The sequence below is a fragment of the Dermochelys coriacea genome, chromosome 3 (genome assembly GCF_009764565.3).
Source record: "Dermochelys coriacea isolate rDerCor1 chromosome 3, rDerCor1.pri.v4, whole genome shotgun sequence".
In the NCBI taxonomy this organism is placed as follows: domain Eukaryota; kingdom Metazoa; phylum Chordata; order Testudines; family Dermochelyidae; genus Dermochelys; species Dermochelys coriacea.
Window position 1 is genome coordinate 205,614,418 of NC_050070.1, and position 25,976 is coordinate 205,640,393.

The window sequence follows — 25,976 nt, forward strand, 5'->3', positions numbered from 1 at the left end:
CGTCTTATTTGCAGGGTAGCTTATGCTATAACTTGAGTTTTGCCACAGCCCAACTCGTGGCCACACACACAAATCTTTAGCTCCAGATAAGTGGTGCTTTAAACTCCAGCAATGAAGACAAGCCCATAGAGGACTCGGGGCAGGGCAGCATGGGCCTGGGGTATATAATATACCTGAGCGGCCATCCTGTACTGCCGCCACTGAAGCTGGGGTGTAACAGCTATTGTTATTCAAGCTAGCTAGATCAAATCTAGCTCAGGGATGTCTATGCATGCTGCAGTCACACCTCTGATTGCAATGTAGACATACCCTCTCTGCTATTGCTGGTACTGCCTCTTTCATGGAAAGACTGATATTAAGATCTCCTCTGTACTTTTATACTGGCTCACACCTAGTTTGATGATAACTTTGGCAGGATTTATAAGAACATAAGAATGGTCATACTGGGTCAGACCAATGGTTCATCTAGCCCAGTATACTGTCTTCCGACCGTGGCCAGTGCCAGGTGCTTCAGAGGGAATGAACAGAACAGGTAATCATCAAATGATCCATCCCCTTTCGCCCATTCCCAGCTTCTGGCTTATGACACATTATAATATTTCATTTTTACACTCTCTGAAATGTGTTATTAGCAATGCTAACCTGCTGTTTTGGTCAAAAAAGTGACTATGTGAAAATGGCAGTTTTTCACCTGACAGCTCTGCTCCCTGTGTGTATTTAGTCCTTGTTGCTTACATTAGTCACATTAAGATGTAGCTTTTTACTCCTCTTACACGGCAGAGGTAATCCAGCTATGGGAGAGTGAGCTGGATTGTTTTTTGATGTAATCATCTACAGAATTGTTAATTAAATTCCAGCTGTAGAACTTTATTAAGGATAATGATATGAAAGCCAAGAAGAACATAGCTTCATTTTTGGACTCCTGGTTGAATGTATAGGGCTGCTGGTTAGCAAAAATGACAGCTTTTTATTTGTTAGCTGAGCAAACTCAATCTGGAGGTATTGAGCGATACGACACTGTAGCGAAGCGACGACTCACCGGTGCAGCGCCTCCTGCTGGTCATCCAGGGAATTAGCTCTCCAGTGTATGGAGCGCCCTCTGCAGGCCGGTGTCTTACCTGTCACTGGTCCCGTGTCCTTCCTGGACCCTGGTGCCCTTTACCTTGGGATTCTGCCCCAGCAGTACCCCCTCGCTCTGGGTCTCCCTTCCCAGGGGAACCCCCAACCCTCTAAACCCACGTTGCCTCAGTGGCTACTTCTAGTCATCATCTAACCCCTGCTCACTGGGGCAGACTGCAGTGTAATGGCCACTCATCATTGGCAAGGAGGTTGGAGCAGCTGCCTCTGCCTAACCCCAAGCTGCACCTCTGCAATCCCCGTACCTGTCCTGGCTTTTCACAAGGCCTGCAGGCTGGGGGTTTTCCAGGCTGGAGGTCCCCAGCCCCTCTGGCCTTCTCCCAGCCCTGCTCCACTCTAGATACCCTGCTCAGCTCCCAGGCAGCCAGGTCCTTATCTCTCAGAAGCTAGAAAGAGACTCTGCCTGAGCTCCTGGCTCACAGCCCTTATATAGGGCCAGCTGTGGCCTGATTGGGGTGTGGCCCCAGCTGTGGCTGTTTCCCCACTCAGCCTATGTCTTTCTCTCAGCCCCAGCCCTCTCCACGGGCTGGCTTTTAACCCCTTCTGAGCTGGAGCGGGGTGACTGCCCCGCTACAGACACATTTGGAAGGCCATTTCTACAACTGCTTTTCAGCATATAACTGAAAACTATTCCGGCAACCTAACTGGCTGACAATCTTTAAATGCTTTTTAATCCAATTAACATATGTAGTGTTAACACAGCATTTCATTAAATGAAAGTAATTTGCCTTTATTTGACTAACAAAATCACATTTGCAATACTAATCATCACATTATCCATCTCTAGTAATTGGTAGTAATTGCCTGCCTCACCTTGGAAATACATTGGCTAATCTTGCAAAATACCTTATTTGCCGACAGCAAATCAAATGATCAAAGCAAGTGAGAGGTGTGGGTTTGGTTTTGTATTGTTTGCACTCTACTTAGTCGATAGTTTTCCATTACACTTGTTATGTTATCGGAGAGAATCAGTAAGTCTATATTATACTGTAATAAAGTCTGGACTTGCATCCGGGGATGGTAGAGGCGAACTGCAAACCATTCATATATGTACATTCAATATACTAGGCCTGCTGTAAAGAAGGAGGGAAGCGAAAGCAGGTGCAACATGGATGTAGGTGAGGAAGCAGTGGCTCCACTCCATTGGCTGCATGCTTGTGACCAAGGTAGCTACAAGACAATCTAACCCTTTTTCAGTTGTATTGCAATTAGTGTCGTTAGTGCCCTGCAACACAAGCATTTGATTGGCCAAAACACATTAATAGTGAACAGATTTTAATTATTTTTTTTCAGTTTCAATATTAAGGATACAGATTCCTAAAGAATCCACAACCCAAAGCAGTCTGACCAAGCAAAGAGACGAGGGGCCAAATTCTCAGTTACGTTGCTGTAAACCCTCTGTTTTCAATGAAGTTACTCTAGGCTTACATCAACAGTAACTGAAATCAGAAAATGGGCCTCTGTTTTCTCATGATGGACTGTTACACTGAGTTAACATGCATCTGATTTGGTTTTTCTTTCCATCATACTATTTGAAATAATTATGTCTCTGTATGAAGTTTCTTCATGGTTCACTTCTACCAACAGATGCTCTCTTCTAAGCTAATTAGGCCATGGAGTTTGCCTGAGTCCTACAGCATTACTGCAGAGTAAACATTTATATTCTTCATTCAGAGCAATAATAACTTAGCTTTTCCCCGGCAGCAGACTCAAAGGCAATTATTTGAAATGAATACAGAACTTCCAGTGGAATCTTCTCTCATACAGGCAAATACATCTAAATATAGAGCAGCTGTTATCTCTGCAGAGTATGTTTAAGGGACTCTGCAAATGGGGCTTGGTTTTGAAAGACACACCAACCCCACACAAACTAGTATGCAAGCTTTGATTAGGAACAGTAAGAATAGGAGCTGGATCTCTTACCAGTAATATTGTCCCTGGATGTAGCAACCTGAAACAGGACTTATTTCCAGCAATTTATTTATGCACTGGAATGCTACTGAAGTGAAGATATGAGCAGCTGGTAGCATCTTAGCCATTAAAAAGAGGGCACACATGTTCAAATGTGATTTGCTTTCAATGGTTAGCTCTTTAGAAGTGTGTCCAAGTGAACAGAGCACTGGACTGGGGCTCGGGAGACCTGGGTTCTATTCACAGCTCTGCCACTGGCCTGCTGGCTGACCTTGGTCAAGGCATTTACCTCTTTGTGCCTCAGTTTCCCCATCTGTAAAATGGGGATAATGATACTGCTCTCCTTTGTAAAGCACTTTGAGCTATATGGATAAAAAGTGCTGTATAAGAGCTAGGTATTACTGGTGATTACAAAAATGAAAGAAATAATATTTACTCATAATACTTCCAAGTGTCAGTTAGTGTTAAGTGCATTTGCCCTTTTCCTGAGGAGTAGCATAGCAGTCACCATCACATGTGACATACTTACTTGATGAATAATGTAGTGTTGGCACCATGCAACCTCCAAGCTGCTATTCTCCAGCTCTGTGTTTCATATTATGGCCATGGGGGGTGAGGTTGTAGTGACAATAAGTGTGTGTGTATGTGTTACAGGCCTCCCTCTGTGCCTGATTGACAGAGGATATGAGTCTGTTACTGCCCTCCAGCTAGAGAGCCTCTGCTCTTTACCTCAAGCTCTAAAGCAGTGGTTCCCAAACTGGGGTTTGTGAAATGCTACAGGGGGCTCTCGGGGAAAAATTCCCTAATGGCGGACAGAGCTGTCCCTAGGGACCCCGGGCAGCACGGGGCCAGCAGCCCAGAGCCCTGGACTTCCAAGAGCTAAGCAGATCAAACAAGTATATCTATCACACTGAGGAGATTTAAACTTCAAGACTCCTTATACGAAATGGAAAGGGAGGTGGATATTTTTTGCTGTTTTTAAAATTAAATAGGCAGATAGTATTGTTTTTAAAATTATTATGAAGAATAAGTTTAAGCTTTGTTGTAATGTGGGTTGTTTGCCTGGACTGCTCAAAACCTGAATGCTTGGTTAGTAGGAACTCTTTGAGTTGGCTTCTTAAATACCTTCATGCTGTCTCACATATGATGCTCCTTGATGAAACATAGGAGCCTTGTCTTATAACAGGTTTATTCAAAGTGATACAAGCTATGAAAGTGAAATCTTGGAAGAGTGTTGCCATTTTCATAATGTAATAAAAACACTGTAATGATAAATAATAATTAATAATAAATAGCATGTAATAAGCATGTCATAAAAACAAATTTTATATTTCCAAGATCATTGTTTTTATAATTTATACTCAGGTAAAAGAGAAAATCCCTGGAAATATTCATTTTTAGGAGGGGGTTCACAAGACTTAACACTGCTCTAGAGGGATCCTGGTGCATTGTGATCATTCAGCGTTCTTTGCTATTTTTCAGCATAGTTTGCTCTGAGAACTGACAAAGTTCCTTGTAGAACTAGTGTCATACAGCAAGAGTCTTGCTCACCTTGGGGACATGGAGAAATGTTTTAGATAAAAAGGAATTTGGTTCTGATCCACGAATAATAAATTCAGGACAAAGTTCAGAGGTGAGATGAAGGGTGTCTACAGTGACATAATTGACACCTTTTTCGAGCCTTCTCAACATGTAAATTACACCATCCGACACATTTTAGATCGTTCTCCATTTATCTAGAGCTAGTCGAAAATCAGAATTTTTGTCCCAGGGAAAAGGTCAATATTTTGACATTTATTGTCACTCTGAATCAGGATGAAACGTCAAATTTTTCATGTAACAGAAACTTCTGAAAAATGTTGGCCTGGAAATGTTGAAGCATTTTGTTTCAACTTGGTTCCACAATAATCTTTATCCCCCAGAACTGCCATGGTGTCTCATGGTGGAGTTGAAAGGATCTGATTTTTACTGGTAAATGTTGGCAAACATCAATTTCACCATATATACACAATCCCACAAAATATTTCCATCAATGATGACTGAAATTTAACGATAGACAAAGTAAGAAAAGTTCTGCTTGAGAACTTACTAGAGTTAAAATCCAGTGCTTTAGGCTTATTACAAATGGACTAGCGAATGAATAGTGAAAACAGATATGATTTGTTGATTTAAAGGTATTTACTTTTATTATTGTGACATGATGTTGACAATTTGTGTTTTAACGGTTTATAAAGCTTTAACTTTTTGAATCTCAGCATCAACTGTCATTAAATAATTCTGACCCACTGTCCTCAATTTCACACAACTGTGAAAATTCAAATCGCTATAATTCTAAAAAACGCTTAAAACCTATTTGCTCAACTGTGAACATTTACATTGATAAAAATCTAAAAAAATGCTTAAAATAAACATCAATATTATCCATTCAAATTATTAGTAAAAAAAACAACCAAATTCTGCCAAGTCTATTAATGGGAATTGTAGTTCAAATACCTCATGCCTCATTTTTCTCACTGGGCCATACCGCTTTTCCCATGATACACCATGTTTGTGAGTCCCATCATGCATCACCTTGGTTCAACCAGAGGAGAGACCTATGCGAGCTTGGGCGAGGCACTTTGGCTCAGATCCACAAAGGTATTTAGGCCCCCAGCTCCAAGGGGCTAAGTACACTAAGTGAACTAAGTACAATTGCTTGATATGAAAAACAAACATGACCTCAGGGAAATGTCCTTTCTGCCAGAAGAACTAGTTCGAAAGTATATAGGCAAATCTTTTATTGCTCCAGAGGGAGATGGGGCCAAGCAGCCTTCTGTTCATCAGGACGCCGCATGGGATGATGCTACAGTTTATAGTGCTGTAAGTGCTCTCCTACCATTGGAATGTGATATCTCCCCCACCCAGCAGAATGCACAGGTGACAATTTCTGTCACTTGTGGAGAGGAAACTGCCTCTATTGTACATCCACCCATGACAGCCGTGGGTGTCCACTTTGAAAATGATTGCTTCATGCTCCATTTGAATTGTTGTCGCCGATCCTGTGTTCAGATCGGATGGATGGTGTTTTCTGAGGGTGCAGATTACCGTCTACATTTATTTCACTGGGGATCAAGCACCCACACCCCAATTACATCGTTAATGCCTTGTTTGCATACAGCTTTGTATTTTGTTTATTCCCCTATCCAGACCAAAATGGTGGCAGGAGAGGTCTGACTCTGAGACAAGACCCAGCTATTCCTAATCATGATATGTTTATTCCAGGAGTGTATTATGCTGAAAAGCCCATGGCAATAAATCATTTTGAAACATTTCTAGCACCTGCCATTCTTCTCCTTCTCCCATTCTGAGGGTTTTCCCTTTTCAAATACAAAATGTTGTGTAAAAAATGCTTTGTGATCTGTATTACTGCACATCTGCTTAATCCAGAATAGAACATTTTCCTCTTTAACATTTTATGAGTATGACGCTGTGCTTAGAATTTGTTCAGTATCTCTGAGGCATCTTCTTGAGATATAATGTTATGGTTGCTATGGCTCTGAATTACACAGTAAATATACACAGATCTATAAATGGCCAGAGGACAGATTAAGCAAACACACATATCATAAAGCAGTAGCAAAAACCCATGGCATGGGATCCCATATTCATGTCTGTTGCAAGATTATCAGAAGGACTCAGCTGTTTTTATTACCTTACTTTACCATATATTGCATCTTTCCAATACCTTAATTAAGTGTTTCTTTTTTCTCCTTTCCCAGCTCTCCATGAATTCCCCAGCGATATCTTTACTAATGAGGACAGAAGACATGGAGCTGTAGTCCTGCATGTCCTCTGTGTAAGTGTTTTGACTTCATTTGCACTTTTTTTTTAAACTGGAAGTAAAATATTATCAGACAAGCTGATGTAATTTCTTATTCATCTGGTTTTCTGTTGTTGCAGTTTCTTCCCGTGGATAATGCATTTGCGTAGAATTCCCAAGAGCCATTCTCAACCTCGTTTGAGAACGGCGAGTTACAAATAATTTTGATTCTTTAATATTGCATCTTTTCCTATATATACGTTATTATGCTTTTTAAAGGCCCCGATACGGCATGTAAGCACGTGCTTAAATTTGCACAAGAATAATCTCATTTAAAATCAACGGACTATTCACGTGCTTAAAGTTAAACATTTTATGTCGAAATCCTTGGGAGACAAGAACTATACAGCTTCAGGATCCCACCTTTACAGACTACTTTTTGGCATAGGATCTGCCTTTAATGTTCTCTGTCCCCTTGCCATCTTTCTGACTTTTTTAAAATGAAAAATCAGTTAATGGGTTACAGCCTTTCATGAGAAACAAACACATAGAAGTGGTTGCAAGGGAAGGTACAATTGTAAGGCTGAAACGCCAGGCAAACTGGAGGAAATCTGATCACACAATGTTAAATCTCTTAGCTTTTCATGGCAGGGACCTTGTCTGTGCAGCAGATAGCACAATATGCTGTCGAATCTGGGCCTGTGTGTGGTACATCATGTGAGCAGGGCCTGGCCCAGGATTCAAACCGTTATGGGCCTGAGGTGCTCAGAATGAGCATCCTTTGAGCAGAGGAAGTCTGTAAGCAACTGGTGAGTGTGTGGCACAGGTCCCCCTCGGTACCAGATCCCCAGAAGATATAAATCAGTTACCGGCCCACCTGGAAAGCCTGCACTTAAGCAATAGTAGCAGCTTATGCTTTTAGCTCTGAAGTTCCCTGGTTCAATCCAGAGTGTATCACCCAAGATGGTGGTGGCCATTACATCAGGCGATGCCTCACTAATTGCAATGTCATTGCCAGGCCTCTATAACTTTATTTTTTAGAAGGAATTTGATGTATTTTTGTAGTATTTTGAGGGACTTGGGTACTTCAGAGATGAGCACAATAGAAGTATCTATAAATAACAACAAATAAATGTAGTGCCCCAGATTCTGAGGCATCATAAATATAATATTCTCTCTCCAGTACCGCTGAAAGCGTTGCAAAGTCAGAGTCAAGCCTGAAAAATCATGAGATGCTTAAAATGCTTAAAATGAACAGATATCATCCATCAAAATTATTATTAAAAAACCAACCAAATTCTGCCAAGTCTATTGGGATCAGATGTGTACCCTACACAGGCTCTGAAAGGAAAATGAGGGCTTCAGGGGCTAATTATGTTATCTTGTTGCACCCAGAGAATGGACTAGGCTTAATTAGAGCTGAAGCCCAGCTCAGAAGGAGCTGGGGAGTGATTATAGAAGCAGGAAGTTTAGCGCGGAAGAGAGCCGCAGGGAGAGAGTCTGGAGTCACTCTAGGATTAGAGAGGAGGAAGTCCAGAGGGAGAGCAACCTCTGGATCCTCCCCTAAGTAGATGAGGCTGGCAAGTGGCCAGGAGTTGCATAGAACAGCGTCTCCAGTGGGGAGCCCTGGCAAAAGGGCAGGAACTGGAGTCCCAGGGAAGGAGCCCTGAGAGTCATTTAATTGAGAGGGATGTAAGGTCAGGCTAGGTGTTTGCTAGGGGAATCCAGGAGAAGGGCCTGAGAGAAGAGAGGACTCAGAGTGGTTGTGGGGAGTAGGCCTCAGAAAGGCTGCACAGGAAGAGCCCCAAGGAAGCAGCCACAAGGGCTTGGACTAAGCAGATCTTGGCTGCGGGGCTTAGGGTCCCTAGGCTGGAACACAGTGTAGCAGGAGGGCCCGACTTCCCCAACCAGCCACTGCGGAAGGGACAGGGACAACAAAGAGCCCTGAGAAAAGGGAGTGAGTCCCACGGGGCCCAGAGTCATGGCCAAAGGTGTGATACAGGATCTTGGGCTAAAAGAGTGGACTAAATCTCCTGGCTGGAGGACTGAGTCACAGGAAGAGACAGACATTGAAGGACCAGTGTGGCTGTCAGCAGGAGGCACTAGATGGAGCGAAAGTTACTGTGCCACACCTGGCCACAAGAAGGTGCTCCCCAGAAGTGAGTCCATTCCTTACCAACACATTTTGGATTTTTTTTTATTTGCCTTCTGGTTTTGGAGCCTTTGGGTTCTAGTTTTCAAGCTCTTGCCCACAACCATGAGGGCTAGAAATTGTTTTTAAATGAAAACTGAGTGTCTTGTATAATCACATGACTCCAAGAGTTGGGGCTTTAAGAAAAATGCCTAATATTATCAGACTCAGGATACAATCTTGAAAGTTGGCAACACTGTCTCTCAAATACTTTTAGTAAGAAAGAGCATGTGCCATAATTTATCAAGACTGGGATATCTGAAAATTGTCACAGAAGCACAGCTACCATGGGAGATCTCCTGTAATCACAACTGAAAGCCTAGATTTCACAAAGTACTTAAGCACGTGCCTAGTTTTAACAAGTGAATAGTCCCATTGTAGTCAGTGGAATTGCTCATGTACTTAAAATTAGACGTGCTTAAGTGCCTTTCTTTATTGGTGCTTTGAAATACTAAAGTAGAAATTATTGTACTCCAGGAACTGGGTAAAAATAATGAGTGTTTTGAACCTGGGAATTGTGTGACGTAAACTCTGGTCTGCCAGTCCATTATTCTATGCTTACAGGACCTTATGCTCTACTGTAATCTCAAAGAAATGGAAGTGCACTTCTCCCTCCAGAGCCTCTTATTAACTTCTGTACTGTAGATGAAAGACAATTCTTTTCCTTTTAATGTCTTTATAATTGATATAGAAGAGCCAAATCGTCCCTACTTCTCATGGGTGAGAGGCATTTTCAAACAGCCAAGAAAATACTTGCTTCTGATGAATATTTAAAAACATTTTATATCTTTAGTCGGCTTAAATGAACAGTCACTGTTAGAAATGTGTGATTCATGATTTCCTTTCCCTTTCAAATTACAATGTATCACATTCTATCACAAAAACTGTGTTATGATTTTTTTAGGAGCTAAGTGACTCCAATTATAAATTTGTTGTATAGTGTCAGTATTGGAAAGCTGAATATTTCCAAGGATCGGTGGCAAAATATTTGATTATGGGATGTTCTGGAGTGTGTATCCTAAACCAGGTTAGAGAAAGAGCTCATTTAGTGGCTTAGATCACAATTTTTACACCTGGGTGCCCAAAGAAAGGTGCTTAAATAAGTGATCAGATTTTCAAAGGTGCTGAGTACCCAGTTGTTCCCGTTGATTCCATAATGATTTTTGAGTGCTCAGTCCTTCTGATCATCAAGCCATTTATTTTAAGGTGCCTAAATGTGGATTTAGGAGCCTAATTTGAGGCATTCGGTTTGAATGTATCTACTCTTTGAGAAGCCTGATTTTTTTTAGGATATTTTGGTCATGTGCAAATATTCCAAGAAAAGAAATAGATCAAAAAAATCCCACTTCTCGGGAAGTTTTGCATGTGCCAGAGCAGGAAACAAAATCCTGATGTCTGAGGAGGCCTACATCTTAACTCTCACGCGATAATAGCTCTCCAACAGATGGCACCAACTCTTTGTACTAGGAACAAATGTAAAATCAGGCTGATCCTGCTTGCTTTTGTAAAATGTTTTGAGATCTGCGGACACCTCTGTAAGCAGGTGTAACCGAGGGCTAGACAGGTGCAATGTCTTTGCTGGGAGTCAGTGCAGCCTTGCATGGTAGGGATTGGCTGTGGAACCCAAACTCTGGATTTGAATCTTAGGCCTGACTCTTAACTTGCAGTGATGTTTTTAATTCTACTTACCGTTATTTGGTGGCACAGTGGACTGTGCTATGCATGCTGGTGCCCTAGCTATGTAGGATGGGCTTTCCAGACTCCCCCAGTCCTAATACTTCTCCATTGAAGTTCATTGTAGTTTTATCACTGACTTCAATGGGATCATACTTGGCTGAAACTGAGCACTTTGGGAACTTTCACCCATAGTGAGTGTGCACGTCTTGTGAGGTAGAATGAGGTGAGGCTGTCAAGTATCCCTGTACTCTGTCATTGTGCGCAGTACATGATCTACTAAGGCAGGGCTAAATGTGATGTAGACCATCCCTGACAGGTGTTTGTCTAACTTGCTCTTAAAAACCTCCAGTGAACGAGATTCCACAACCTCCCTAGGTAATTTGTTCCAGTGCTAAAATACCCTGACAGTTAGAAAGCTTTTCCTAGTATCTAACCTAAATCTCCCTTGCTGTAATACCATACCATGCCACCCTTACTTCTGTACTGCTGCTGGCAGCGGTGCTGGCTTCAGAACTGGGCAACCGGAGAGCAGCAGCTGCTGGCCAGGCTAGAGGTGCTGGGGCTGTGAACTGCCAACTAGAGGTGCCAGATTTCACCCCAGCAAGCCCCGGCACAAATTAAGCACTGTAGGCACCTAGTGGTATTTTCATAAGCACCCAGGCACCTTTAGGTGCTTAAATACCTTTGTAAAACTGGCCCTTAGTTACTGTGTCTTGAGCGATATGCAACTTTGCTTTGTCTGAGTATTTTGTCAACCCTTCTTTTTTTATTACCTTCTTTAATCGCTGACTGTAAATTAACCCTGAACTGTAGAAATGACTTTAGTGGAAGCCATTCACTTCGCCCTAGGACAAAATATGAATCTGTGTATGTGTGATGTTCCACAATAAATTCCTATACTGTTCACATTTCTAATGTCTTAATCAAAGAAAAAAGATATTTTAAAAAGCGAGTTAGCCCCAGAAATTTCTTCATATTGAACCCATTGTAACAGTGAGATAGTAAAATCATTATTTTCCATCTCTCTGCAACAGAGCACATTTCCTCAGGCTGCTTAAAGAAAAGAAGAGAGAACTATATTTTTGATTTGTTAATTACATTGAACTCACATAAAGTTTTCTGGATACAAGGGACTGGATAAATCATGAGTCAGGTTCTTTTCCAATCTACCCATGATTTGGGCTTCTTATTTTCTGCTCCTAGGACAGCTTAATATTTTATAACCTTTTATGTTATTTTTGAATAAATAAAATGCAACCAAACATAAATCAAAACAAATTATGTTCATTGTTTCTTGCAGGCCTAAAATTCAAGGTATAGCAACTATATCAGATTCAAATATAGCAAATATTCAAAACAGATATACTTGAATCTGATATAACAATATTTAAGAATATGCTATCCCAATAAGGGATTATTTGTTTTTTTCTCTATAGTGACACATGAAAAGTGGTGAAGCAGATATCTTACTCTACTGGGGTACTGTCATTCCATGTAATAGTTTTATTTTATTTAAAAAATCAGTATTTTGTGGAGGGGAATGATATTATTAAATTATGGAAGAAATTAACCCAAAAAAAAGAATGCATGTCACACCATGTGGAAACACTACTCTTTTCATCAGCTAGGCGTGGTTTTAACAGTTTAATATTTTAACATTTTTAATAATATGTTGATTAATACTTAGTTGCCAATACGTGCAGGCCTATTAGGTCATATTTTGCTTCCATTCTGCATAATGAATGTGTTTATACATAACAAGGAACATATAATAAACAGTCAAAACAGAGTATTCTGTTTGGTTTTTTAGCGTAAATGTTCAGCCCAGACCACAAGATTTTAATATTCGAGACTTGTAGTCACTCTTCCACGGTACTATCTCTAAAGGCAGTGACCAGAAGGTGGTCAGTGGCAGTTAACTTTTGCCCTGCATCAGTGTGCTGACTGGTGTTTGGCAACTCTGCTAAGAAGTGTTAACTGACAGTGGATTTCTTGTGCACTGCTAGATACAAAGAGGAGACTGTTTATTTTCAGCTTATGATGGCAAAGGAAGAGTTTAATATTAGCCATTATTGTCCGGGACTGCAATATAGCTCCCTTTCCAATGTCCTTGAAAACATCTTTAAGAAGATAAGTGTTCCACTCTCAGCAACCAGCTCCCTTGTCGCTTTCTGTACTTCATGCATGTCGACAGCCCAACCTGTCACATGTAGACTCCAAACCCGTGCAAGCCTGCAAGCAGGACTGTTGAAATCTGGAGGAAACCAGGGAACTCCCTGTGTAGAATTTCTTCATTTGCTATCCCAATATCAGACCTTGGACAAGAATTTGGGATGGGACAAGAATTTGGGTCTCTCTTCTTCTCAGAGATGACATTATTCATAGAATATCAGGGTTGGAAGGGACCTCAGGAGGTCATCTAGTCCAACCCCCTGCTCAAAGCAGGACCAATCCCCAATTTTTGGCCTGGATCCCTAAATGGCACCCTCAAGGATTGAACTCACAACCCTGTGTTTAGCAGGCCAATGCTCAAGCCACTGAGCTATCCCTCCCCCCATTGAGCTGCCAACCCCTTTGAATGAGGTTTTCCCAGCTGTCTTTACTCATTTAAGGATTTGTAATCCTTGCACGACTGACATTTACCCAAACAAGATTCTGAGCGACATTAAAGTTGTGCATCTGAACTGACTCTATAACTGAAACTTCTGCAGCTCTGTCTAGTGAGGAACATAGGAACTGCCAGACTGCATCAGACCCGTGCTCCAACTCATCAAATGTCCTGTCTCTGTCAGTGGCCACCCCCACATGCCTCCAAAGAAGGTGTAAGAACTCCCCAACAGGCAGATGTGGGCAAATGTACCCCCCACCCCGGCCTCATCCTGACCTCCAATAGTTAGAGATTGGCTTAAGCTCTGAAGTTTAGTTATCACTTAAAGTGGCAGTGGCAGTTTGCATGATACTGACCACAATGTACATCTGAGTTGGTAGTCTGTGCTGTGGATCTGAATTTTATAAGTGAAGGGACCAGGTGGGCTCATGAGGGGTGTGTGCTTACTTCCTACACAGGGCTTGCTGTGAAACCAGACTTACTTACAGAATTCCTAAGGACAGCATTTTTACACATGAGGGCAGATCCTTCGCTGGTGTAAACTGTCATAGCACCGTTTGGAGATATGACAGTATATACCACCTAAGGATCTGATCTCATCTTTTAGTGGGCCAGAGCTGAAGCCCACTGAAATCAGTGGAAAGATTCCTATCAGCACTGGTAAATATATCACCTGTTCTTCAAATGGGTGTAACTGTTATTTTAACCTATTGTCATGGTGAAAGCTGATCTTAAAAAAAATTGAAGACAGTAATGGGCTTTATACAGATGCCTCTTTTGTCTCAGTCAAAAGAAGTTGTCATCTGGCTAGGATGCTAAATCTGAATTTCTATTTTGTTTTCTTTTTTTCCCCTCCAGCAAAGCAATACACTTACAAATGTCTGATCAAACCAGAGAGTGTGCACAACAATGCACTTTTTAAATAAGGTTGTAACCATAGAATCAAATTTTTATTAAGGTTCTCTAAACCTGTGGAGAAATTTAAACTTCACAAAGTGCAGTTTTATAAGGGGAGGAAAGAGCCTTTTCCTCGTGTTTGTTGATTTACTGTCAAACTCTTTTGTTAATAATTTTAATCAAAATGTGTTTCCCTCCTCCTCTCTCTTTATCCTTATTGGTGACTATGTGTCAGTAAATTATGCTTCAGCTGGATTTTTTTTAGGGCTTGGCTGAAAATTGCAAAGCAGCCCAGGGTAAATACTACAAATTACTGAGTATTTTAGAAGGAGCAATATACAGCCTTTCTAGGGGAATCCAGAGGCATTTTCCCCTTGGCATTACAAAACTAACAATCAATAACACAAAGAAATAATAATATAAAATAAGTTGTTGTAATTTGATTCATTCCAAGGGCAAGAATTAAATTACTCTACACAAATACCTTTACAAATCCAGGAATCCTGCATGGATGGTTTTGCTATGCCCAGAGAAGGGGTGTCACATACACACACACACACACACACACACTTCTTTCTACTGTGGCAAACTGCAGATGTGTGCAGTTGTGATTAGCAGAGATGTCTGCGCTGGAGACACCACAGTTTAAATGATAAGAGGCTGCTGGCAAAATGTTCTTCATTGTGAGGTGAAGAGGTAAACTCACGTGGTTAAAAAGGTTTGGCAAAGCTATAGGCAACTTAAAATAGGCTCTTAAAAGGGGAAGTATCAGGCAACCTTAATAATAGATGGTACAATCAGCCACTCCTATAATTTTGCCACCTCCTCACTTGGTGTAAATAATTCATTTGCAGTCAATAGAGCTACACTGATTTACACCATCTATGGATCTGGCCACCAATGTGTATAGTATGGATACGTGTATAAAAAGATGCTAGCGTTCAGTATTAAATAATGCTTTCCTTCAGAGTTCAAATATTGTAAAAAGGAGGGCTGTATAGGCACAGATTTTCAGAATTGTGCCCACATATAATGTGCACGTGTACTTACAGTGATATGAGCACAAGTAAGCAATTGTATGTGCATTTACAGGGCAGTTATATGTCTAATTTGTCAGTTTTGAATATAGTCATGGTAAGTGTGGGCACAAATTATGCACCTGCTTTATAGTGTGAGCAGTTCCAAAAATCTAGGCCATTATTTATAGAGATTGTTTTCTTTTTTTCTTCTGTATGAAACTAGAGACTGTCCACACCTCATCTGTATGACCTGTAATTGTCTCAGCTTGTTGTTTTATATATATATATATATATATAAACACTTCCTGAACATTTTTATTTAGTTGATTGGAGACTATTATGACTAGTTGTTGGTTCATGAATTGCTATTTATCATGCACTGATACAGCAAAGTCACTGCTACCTTGAGTTGATTTATTTTTTATTCCCTCCATTATGTGGACTTCAAATGGCTATGTAAGTATTTGGAATGAAACAAAGGAAGGTCCTATCTTCAATTACTGTAAGCTCAGTGTTTCATTTTAGAACGTTTCCAGTGCCTGCATTATTTAAACTGTATAAGTTTGCAAATATTTTTCTATGGAGATCATGTGGTTAGGAATGGGCAAACGGGTTTAGATAAAATATAAATTCACATCAGCCTTTGTCCTTTGTTCAGGGCTCAAAACAAATGAGTTCTAAGAAACTTGTTTCCTTTTTATTCCCCCCACATGTTTTTACACGTCCGGGTTTATGTTGGCACCAGAAGTGGAAATATTGAGAGAGGCCATTCTCCTGGAATCCCTGACCCAGTTGGAACCAGAAAGTACCAGAAACTAAAAATAGTCTTCCAAGACTCAGCTTTGTTTCTAAAACAAAGAAGTTTCGTTACGCAACAGTTGAGTTTTCTGAGGTTGGTGCATCAATAACAGCTAGGAAGTAAATAACCAAATACCTTTGAGCTACCTTTAATTATTCCCTTCTCTTTCTCTTCCCTCTCTCCTCCCCAATTATATTTTTGGCTGTGTTTACTTTTAGATCTTTCCCTGGACATGACAGAATTTTAACATCAAACCTTGTAGGCACAAAAAGGGACTGAAAATTATGATGCATAACAAATACCCTGTGCAGTGGGGTATAGCCTGTGAAAACAGATATGGTTCCTCCAAATTTGGTTCTGAGACACACTGTTATTATCGCAGTGCCTTCCCGCCATAGGGGAGGGGAGGGGAGAGGAGGGGAGGGAGAAGACCACTGGAGGCAATGCTGGGTAGAGATATATTTGTGGCCAGTCTGACTAAAATCCGAGGAAACTTTGATTGTCTAGAACTAGATGATGAAAGCAATCCAGTGAGACACCAAGTGGCTAAACTACTGCAGTGATCTGGGGGGCAGATCTAATGATAATTTGATAGTAGACTTCCTGAGAGAACCATGGACAGCACCCTTGGAATGAAGGATTTTTGGTAATGTAGATCCAGAACATTTGAACAATGTTCAACTCGCCCAAAAGAGAGTGTGCACTTCTCTACAGAGCCCCCCACGCTGCAAGCAGGACCAGGAAAACCCTTAGGATTTAAAATGACAGTTAACAATTTTAATACAGTTTTCAGTATGCCACAGACAGCCTGTATGCAGCGGCATACCAAGTGAGACAAAAAGGAGTCTAACCCTGGCAGAGCCAGAAGGAGCTGTTGTTCTAAACTTGCCATAGCTGGAAGTTGCTCTTACATCAGCCATAACAAGATTTCTGTTAGTAGTTGTAAAGAGGACAGGATGGCCTCTTGATGATATTGTGATGGAACATATCAGCCCGTATATTATAATTTGGAAAACAATGAAAATCAACTAAGTCTTCCAGTTATGTGTGCATAGTACCCAGTGCGTAGTACCCAGTGCGTAGTACCCCGCCAGAAACTTCTCCCAACTCTCTTTATGAGGGGTGTTTTTAACAGAAAATAGAACAGTCTTATTCAAGACAAAAAATATGACCATACTGTGCCATGCCACTCCCTTCATTTCTAATACTACAAAAGCTTTTTCCTGTAACTGTTAAGATATTTTGCCAGATGCAAACCTTCTACTTTTTACATTGGTAAAACTGCCACTTTGGTAAATATCCTATAAAAGAGGTTTCAAAGTAGCAGCCGTGTTAGTCTGTATTCGCAAAAAGAAAAGGAGGACTTGTGGCACCTTAGAGACTAACAAATTAATTTGAGCATAAGCTTTCATGAGCTACAGCTCACTTCATCGGATGCATTCAGTGGAAAATATAGTGGAGGAGATTTATATACATAGAGAACATGAAACAATGGGTGTTACCATACATACTGTAACCAGAGTGATCACTTAAGGTGAGCTATTACCAGCAGGAGAGCGGGGGGGTGCGGGGGGAAGAAAACGTTTTGTAGGGATAATCAAGGTGGGCCATTTCCAGCAGTTGACAAGAACATCTGAGGAACAGTGGGGGGTGAGGTGGGAGAATAAACATGGGGAAATAGTTTTACTTTGTGTAATGACCCATCCACTCCCAGTCTCTATTCAAGCCTAAGTTAATTGTATCCAGTTTGCAAATTAATTCCAGTTCAGCAGTCTCTCATTGGAGTCTGTTTTTGAAATTTTTTTGTTGAAGAATTGTAACTTTTTAGGTCTGTAATCGAGTGACCAGAGAGATTGAAGTGTTCTCCGACTGGTTTTTGAATGTTATAATTCTTGACGTCTGAGTTGTGTCCATTTATTCTTTTACGTAGAGACTGTCCAGTTTGACCAATGTACATGGCAAAGAGGCATTGCTGGCACATGATGGCATATATCACATTGGTAAATGTGCAGGTGAACGAGCCTCTTATAGTGTGGCTGATGTGATTAGGCCCTATGATGGTATCCCCTGAATAGATATGTGGACACAGTTGGCAACGGGCTTTGTTGCAAGGATAGGTTCCTAGGTTAGTGGTTCTGTTGTGTGGTGTGTGGTTGCTGGTGAGTATTTGCTTCAGGTTGGGGGGCTGTCTGTAAGCAAGGACTGGCCTGTCTCCCAAGATCTGTGAGAGTGATGGGTCATCCTTCAGGATAGGTTGTAGATCCTTGATGTTGCGTTGGAGAGGTTTTAGTTGGGGGCTGAAGGTGATGGCTAGTGGCGTTCTGTTATTTTCTTTGTTGGGCCAGTCCTGTAGTAGTGACTTCTGGGTACTCTTCTGGCTCTGTCAATCTGTTTCTTCACTTCAGCCGGTGGGTATTGTAGTTGTAGGAATGCTTGGTAGAGATCTTGTAGTTATTTGTCTCTGTCTGAGGGGTTGGAGCAAATACGGTATCAGAAGGACAGAACAGGTCGTGCTCGTGGGGGAGTGGCACTGTATATGAAAGGAAGCGTAGAATCAAATGAAATAAAAATCTTAAATGAACCAAACTGTACCATAGAATCTCTATGGATAGTAATTCCATGCTTGAATAATAAGAATATAGCAGTAGGGATATATTACAGACCACCTGACCAGGATGGTGATAGTGACTGTGAAATGCTCAAGAAGATTAGAAAGGCTATTGAAATAAAAAACTCAATAATAATGGGGAATTTCAACTATCCCCATATCGACTGGGTACATATCACCTCAGGGAGGGATGCAGAGATAACGTTTCTTGACACCTTAAATGACTGCTTCTTGGAGCAGCTAGTCCTGGAACCCACAAGAGGAGAGGCAATTCTTGATTTAGTCCTAAGTGAAGCACAAGATCAGATCCAAGAGATGAATATAGCTGGACCACTTGGTAATAGTGACCCTAAGATAATTCAATTTAACATCCCTGTGACAGGGAAAACTCCCCAGTAGCCCAGCACTGTAGCATTTAATTTCAGAAAGGGGAACTACACAAAAATGAGGAGGTTAGTTAAACAGAAAGTAAAAGATTCAGCACCAAAAGTAAAATCCCTGCAAGCTGCATGGAAACTTTTTAAAGACATTATAATAGAGGCTCAACTTTAAATGTATGCCCCAAATTAAAAAACATAGTAAGAGAACCAAAAAAGAGCCACTGTGGCTAAACAACAAAGTAAAAGAAGCAATGAGAGGCAAAAAGGCATCCTTTAAAAAGTGGAAGTTAAATCCTTGTGAGGAAAATAGAAAGGAGCATAAACTCTGGCAAATGAAGTGTAAAAATATAATTGGGAAGGCCAAAAAAGAATTTGAAGAACAGCTAGCCAAAGACTCAAAAAGTAATAGCAATTTTTTTTTAAAATATATCAGAAGGAGGAAGCCTGCTAAACAACCAGAGGGGCCACTGGACGATCAAGATGCTAAAGGAGCATTCAAGGACGATAAGACCATTGCGGAGAAACTAAATTAATTAGGGCTGTCAATTAATCGCAGTTAACTCATGCAATTAACTAAAAACAATTAATCGTGATTAAAAAAATTAATCACAGTTAATTGCAGTTTTAATTGCACTGTTAAACAATAGATGACCAATTGAAATTTGTTAAATATTTTGGTTGTTTTTCTACATTTTCATATATATTGTGTTCTGTGTTGTAATTGAAGTGTATATTAGTTTTGATAACAAATATTTGCACTGTAAAAATGATAAACAAAAGAAATAGTATTTTTCAATTCACCTCATACAAGTACCATAATGCAATCTTTTTGTTGTGAAAGTGAAACTTACAAATGTAGATTTTTCTTTTGTTATATAACTGCACTCAAAAACAAAACAATGTAAAACTTCAGAGCCTACAAGTCCACTCAGTTGTACTTCTTGTACAGCCAGTTGCTAAGACAAACAAGGCTATTTACATTTATAGGAGCTAATGCTTCCCTCTTATTTACAATGTGACAAGAAAGTGAGAACAGGCATTTGCATAGCAATTTTGTAGCCGGCATTGCAAGATATTTACATGCCAGTTATGCTAAACATTCATATGCCCCTTTATGCTTCGGCCACCATTCCAGAGGACATGCTTCCATGCTGATGACGCTCTTTTAAAAAAAAATATATTAACTGAATTTGTGACTGAACTCCTTGGGGGTGAATTGTATGTCCCCTGCTCTGTTTTACCTGCATTCTGCCATATATTTCATGTTATAGTAGTCTCAGATGCTGACCCAGCACATGTTGTTCACTGCAGATTTGACAAAACTCAAAGAAGGTACCAATGTGAGATTTCTAAAGATAGCTACAGCACTTTACCCAAGGTTTAAGAATCTGAAGTTCCTTCCAAATCTGAGAAGGATGAGGTGTGGAGCATGCTTTCAGAAGTCTTAAAAGAGCAACACTCCGATGCATAAATTACAGAACCCGAACCACCAAAAAATTAAATCAACCTTCTGCTTGTAGCATCTGACTCAGATAATGAAAATGAACATACATCAGTTTGCACTGCTTTGGATCATTATCAAGCAGAACCCTTCATCAGCATGGATACATGTCCTCTGGAATGGTGGTTGAAGCATGAAGGGACATATGAATCTTTAGTGCGTCTGGCACTAAATATCTTGCAACGCCGGCTACAACAGTGCCATGAGAACGCCTGTTCTCGCTTTCAAGTGACATTATAAGCAAGAAGCAGGCAGTATTATCTCCTGCAAATGTAAGCAAACTTGTTTGTCTGAGTGATTGGCTGAACAAGAAGTAGGACTGAGTGGACTTGCAGGCTCTAAACTTTTACATTGTTTTATTTTTGAATGCTGTTTTTTATACATAATTCTATATTTGTAAGTTCAACTTTCATAATAAAGAGATTGTATTACAGTACTTGTAATGGGGGAATTGAAAAATACTATTTCTTTTTAACAAACATTTGTAATCAAAAAATAATTATAAAGTAAGCACTGTACACTTTGTAGTCTGTTGTAATTGAAATAAATATATTTGAAAATGTAGAAAACATCCAAAAATATTAAATAAATGGTATTCTATTATTGTTTAACAGTGCAATTAATCGTGATTTTTTTAAAAAAGGGCTCCAGAGAGACCCCGGCAATTACAGGTCGATAAGCCTGAATTCAGTACTGGGCAAACTGGTTGACAATTTTGTTCTTTGCTATAGTTTCAGACACATAGATGAACATAATTTCTTGGGGAACAGTCAACATTGTTTTTGTAAAGGGAAATCATGCCTCACCAATCTACTAGAATCATAGAATATTAGGGTTGGAAGAGACCTCAGGAGGTCATCTAGTCCAATCCCCTGCTCAGAGCAGGACCACCACCAACTAAATCATCCCAGCCAGGCCTTTGTCAAGCCAGGCCTTAAAAACCTCTAAGGATGGAGATTCAACCACCTCCCTAGGTAACACATTCCAGTGGTTTACCACCCTCCTATAGAATTAGTGTTTCCTAATATCCAACCTAGACCTCCCCCACTGCAACTTGAGACCATTGCTTCTTGTTCTGTGATCTGCCACCACTTTCACCAGCCTAGCTCCATCCTCTTTGGAACCCCCCTTCAGGTAGTTGAATGCTGCTATCAAATCCCCCCTCGCTCTTCCCTCACTCAGAATTCTTTGAGGGGAGTCAACAAGCATGTGGACCGGGGGATCCAGTGGATATAGTATATTTAGATTTTAAGAAAGCCTTTGACAAGGTGCTTAACCAAAGGCCAACAGAACTAGGTCGATATCACCTTATGGTCATAATCCTACAAAAATTTATGCACATTCTTAACTTTACACACATAGTAATTCCAATGAAGTCAGTGGAAATATTTATGTGCATACATCTTTGCAGGACTGGGGCCTAAGTCTGTAGCTGGTAATCCAGCTATTAGCTTTAAAAAGGAAATTCCATAATAATATGGAAAGTGAATAAGCCTGAAATCTGTACATTTTATTAAATAAACACTCTCAAACAGCCTCTCAAAGTATTTCATATCTTCCTCCAAATACATATATTCTTAATAGGAGATCTGCAGTTTTGCTGTATACAAAAGTGTTTATTATTTGGTGACAGGCATACAAGATTTCAGGCTTTGAAAGTGGTGCGCACAAGGTAAATGGTGAATAATACACATTTCCGTTTCAAGGGACAATTTTATTTTACTTTGCTGGGTTCAAGCAAGAGTCCCAGGAGATTCCGTAATGGGATTATAGTGGATGAATAAAAGTGCATCTACATAAGTAATGCCATATCTATGAAAATTCTCTGCAAAGAAAAATGAGGATCTAGAGTTTTAAAAGGAGCTAATATGTATTCAGTGTGTTTTATTTTTAAGGTTAATGCTACTATTTCTATTTGTGTCTCATACAGTAGAAAAAAACTGTGGTTGGTGTAGTATTATAGTGGCTGTATAATACTACAGGTATTAGTGTAGCATAGTAATGACCTCATTCTGATTTCAAACACGGTATAAATCAGGATAATTTTTAGAAGTCATTGGGTTTACATTGGTATAAAATTTAGTGTAAGTGGATACAAGGTCCAATATAAGTCAGCTTCAATTTCAGTTTTCATTCCAAATTTCACTTTCTAAATTTCTTATAAGAAGGGATGCCCTTTTAATATTTTTCATAAATCCAAGTAAGTCGTTTAAAGAAATAAATTTCTTTTGGGGATGAAAGTTTCCATTCTTGGTCCCAGCCAAAAAGGTATCTGTTTAAAAAACAAATTGCCACAATTAGCTCAGTGAATTATTTCATCATGAATGAAGATGCGTGTTCCAATTAGGAGTGTTGACCTAAAATAGAGTCTGAGTCACCTCCATATTTTTCCAGATTTACATAAGAGAGCGACTATTGATTTCCAGAGTGAATCAGGCCCAGAAATTCTAGTCTTGGTTTGGTTTGTAGACCTCATTCAGATAAGAGATACAAGCATTGTTTGAAACCAGTCTTTTCAATTATCTTCAAGCTGTGAATGCTTTAAAGTCATCAGCTTCACTCATGTGCATTGGAAGTTCTGCTAAGAAGCAACAACAAGGCACATTTGCCAAATGTAAACAATTACTTACTTTATTGCAAACGAACCCATGATCAGACTATTGCTTATTGATCTCCATCTCTTTCAGAATGTGCAGTTATTGTGGATTTTGGTGGTGCTAAATAGTAAATAATCTAATGCAGGAAAGAAAGCAGCTTGATTAACCAACAAGTAAAATAAGTATGCTATTGTGGCAATAAAGCCACTTGCCAGTCTGGATTAGTAGGCTATTGGTGTATGGTTTGGGCATATTGTTAAGAGACACAACATAGTATGTTTGACCACCTAGTCCCAGATCCTCCAAGGTATTCAACTCCCATTGAAATGGGAGGTGCTCTGCGCTTTCTGAAAATCAGGCCTCTTTTAAGGTATCTCAGGTTAGGCACCCAAGTATTAAGGCACCTAAAATCACCAGTCACTTTTGAAAATTTAGGCACAGAACTGTAGTTCATGTTAGAGGCACCTAGATACCATGGGATGGGTGCCTTATATATGCATAAGAGAACTGATCTAAACAGTAGAATCTTTCTCTTTTGAGATATAGTCATATTTTGTCCAACAGCATTCGGGAATTTAGTTTATTGACCATGCCCAGATTTTGTAGCTTTGATTTTGAGTAGAAGAGGTGAGATTCTCATTGATGGACTCAACATATCAGCTTCAGGAGCAGATGGCTGATGGCTTTGCCACCAGTGCCAATTTCCACCTTAAGCCAGAGCTAGCATTCTCCAGCCTTTAGTTAAGGTCTAGATCTGTGGCCAAATGCATCCTAAATTCAAGCTGGCCCTCAGACTATAGAAAATGGGCTTTAACTGAGACAGAGAATTATACATAGACTTTAGTTCTTTATAGAAAAGCTGGTGGAAGAAAATGTGCCAGAGATAAAATAACCTACCTACCGATCCAGACTGGTTAGTAAGAACTGAGTAGTTCTGGTGATTTGATGGAGCATTACATTGTATAAAGCAGCTAACATACTACTAAAAGGTAAACGCTAATATTTTGGAATGGCAGAGTTTTAACTGATGGGGTGGAAAGTTAGAAGGGAAGAGAGGGACTTAAATCTGATATTTGAAATCAGGGTCAGCTCTAGGTTTTTTGCTGCCCCAAGCAAAACATTTTGTGGCTGCCCCCCCCCAGCCCTGGGCTCCCCCCCTTCTCCCCTGTTGCCCCAGCCCTGGGCTCTCCCCCCACCGCCACCTACACTCCCTGCTGCCCCAGCTGTGGGTTCTCCCCCTACCCCCCCACCAGTACCCTCCCCCCCACCCACACCTCCCTGCCGCCCCAGCCCTGGGCTCTCACACACCCCCACCCGCACCCCCTGCCGCCCCAGCCCTGGGTCATTGGTAACTCACTCCCAGGGCAGGTCATCAGCATCCTGCTCGTGACATTGGCAGGGGTGGAGGCTGCATCCACCTGACTCCTTCCCGGTGCCCAGGGAGCCCCTGACTCCTCCCGCCCCCCCACCTCCAGCCAGTCTGGTGCTGGAAGGGTCGGGGTAAGCAGCGGGGCTCCTGGCCGCGCCTCAGCCCAGGGTCCCTCCAGCTGGGGTTCCCACCTCCAGGACCGGCTGGGAATCATGAAGGCAGAGCCAGGGGGACCGCCCCAGCAGGGGGCTGAGGAGCCAGGGCAGGGCAGCCCCAGAGGGAGTGGCTGGCGAGGAGCGGAGCCCCGGAGAGCCCCGGGCATCAGTCCCCTCTATGGCTCCGCTCTTGCTGCTGCTCCTGGCCGCCCTGCCACAGCCCCTGGATGGCTCGGGCTGCTTTGCCCAGCCCCAGCTGCGGCGCTTGGGGGCGGCCACCCTGCGGCAGTTGCAGGCAGCTCCATGTGCCCCATGAGGTGGCCCCTAGCCCGAGTGTCCCACGTTCCATGTGTCGGTGCCCACCAGATGGCTCAGCCATGGCCAGTGGCACAAACTACAGTGACCCCAGCGCGCCCACCGCACTGCTGCTGCTGGACCCCAGACCCAGGACCAGCTTTGGCCACCTGCTGCAGCTCTTCTACCTGGACTTCAGCATCTACCTGGGTGAGCACCTGCAGGGTCGTCCCCCAAGCAAAAAAAAAAAAAAGCATGGCCCCAGAGGCACCCCACACACCTGCTTGCTTTGCTGGTGTCTAGAGACGGCCCTGTTTGAAATAGATATTGAGGTAAAGGGAAAGGCAATGGGTGCTGTAACTGATGCTGCAAAATGTGCCAATGTAAGGAAAACGTATTGATTCTTGTGTTGATTACTACAACCCCTAATTGGAAGACTACCCTTAGGTGTGTGGTTTGTTTTTTTTCCTCTTCATGCACACAACTAACAAATTGTACATGAAACCTCTCTATTGTCGGCAACGGAACCTAGTGCTGATGGTAGGATCCTGCTCATAATATGAACATTGACACCCAGCTTGGCATGGTTGGATAAATGGGCTTTCATTGTTATTAGGTGGGTGCACCCACAATAGGCTCTGCCCATTTCAAACAAATAGATGTTTGGTCCATTCCTCAAGGAACTTACGATCTACTGTAATTCAGCCCCAAACGAGGCAGATCGGACACACACAGGTGGGAGGCTACTTGGGGGCTGTTCTTTTGAGTCACGCTGCTAGGGAGTAGGAACGTATCTGACAACTTAGCCCTATAAACGGAGTACATTGCCCTTGGATCACCTAAACCTTCGTCACATCTGTTTCTCCCATGCCCTCTGACAGTTTCACGTTGCCACATGCCAGCCCAGACAGGGTTCCCTTGCAGTGGGAGCTGCTACTGGGTGACATGACTCAATAACTCTAGAGATTCTGGGTGAAATCATTTCCCCATTTAAGTCAATGGCAGTTTTTTCATGGACTTCGATGGGTCCAGTT

The 25,976-nt window shown here is 41.4% G+C and overlaps 1 protein-coding gene across 2 annotated transcripts in view; it reads left to right on the forward strand.

Moving 5' to 3' along the window:
• SLC24A3 (solute carrier family 24 member 3) overlaps positions 1-25,976 on the forward strand; it is a 343,630-nt gene that overhangs the window by 200,433 nt on the left and 117,221 nt on the right. For both annotated transcript variants that reach the window (XM_038397467.2, XM_038397466.2), the window contains exon 3: positions 6,807-6,883. In XM_038397467.2, the coding sequence (XP_038253395.2) occupies positions 6,807-6,883 (77 nt within the window). The remainder of the gene's footprint in view (positions 1-6,806; positions 6,884-25,976) is intronic.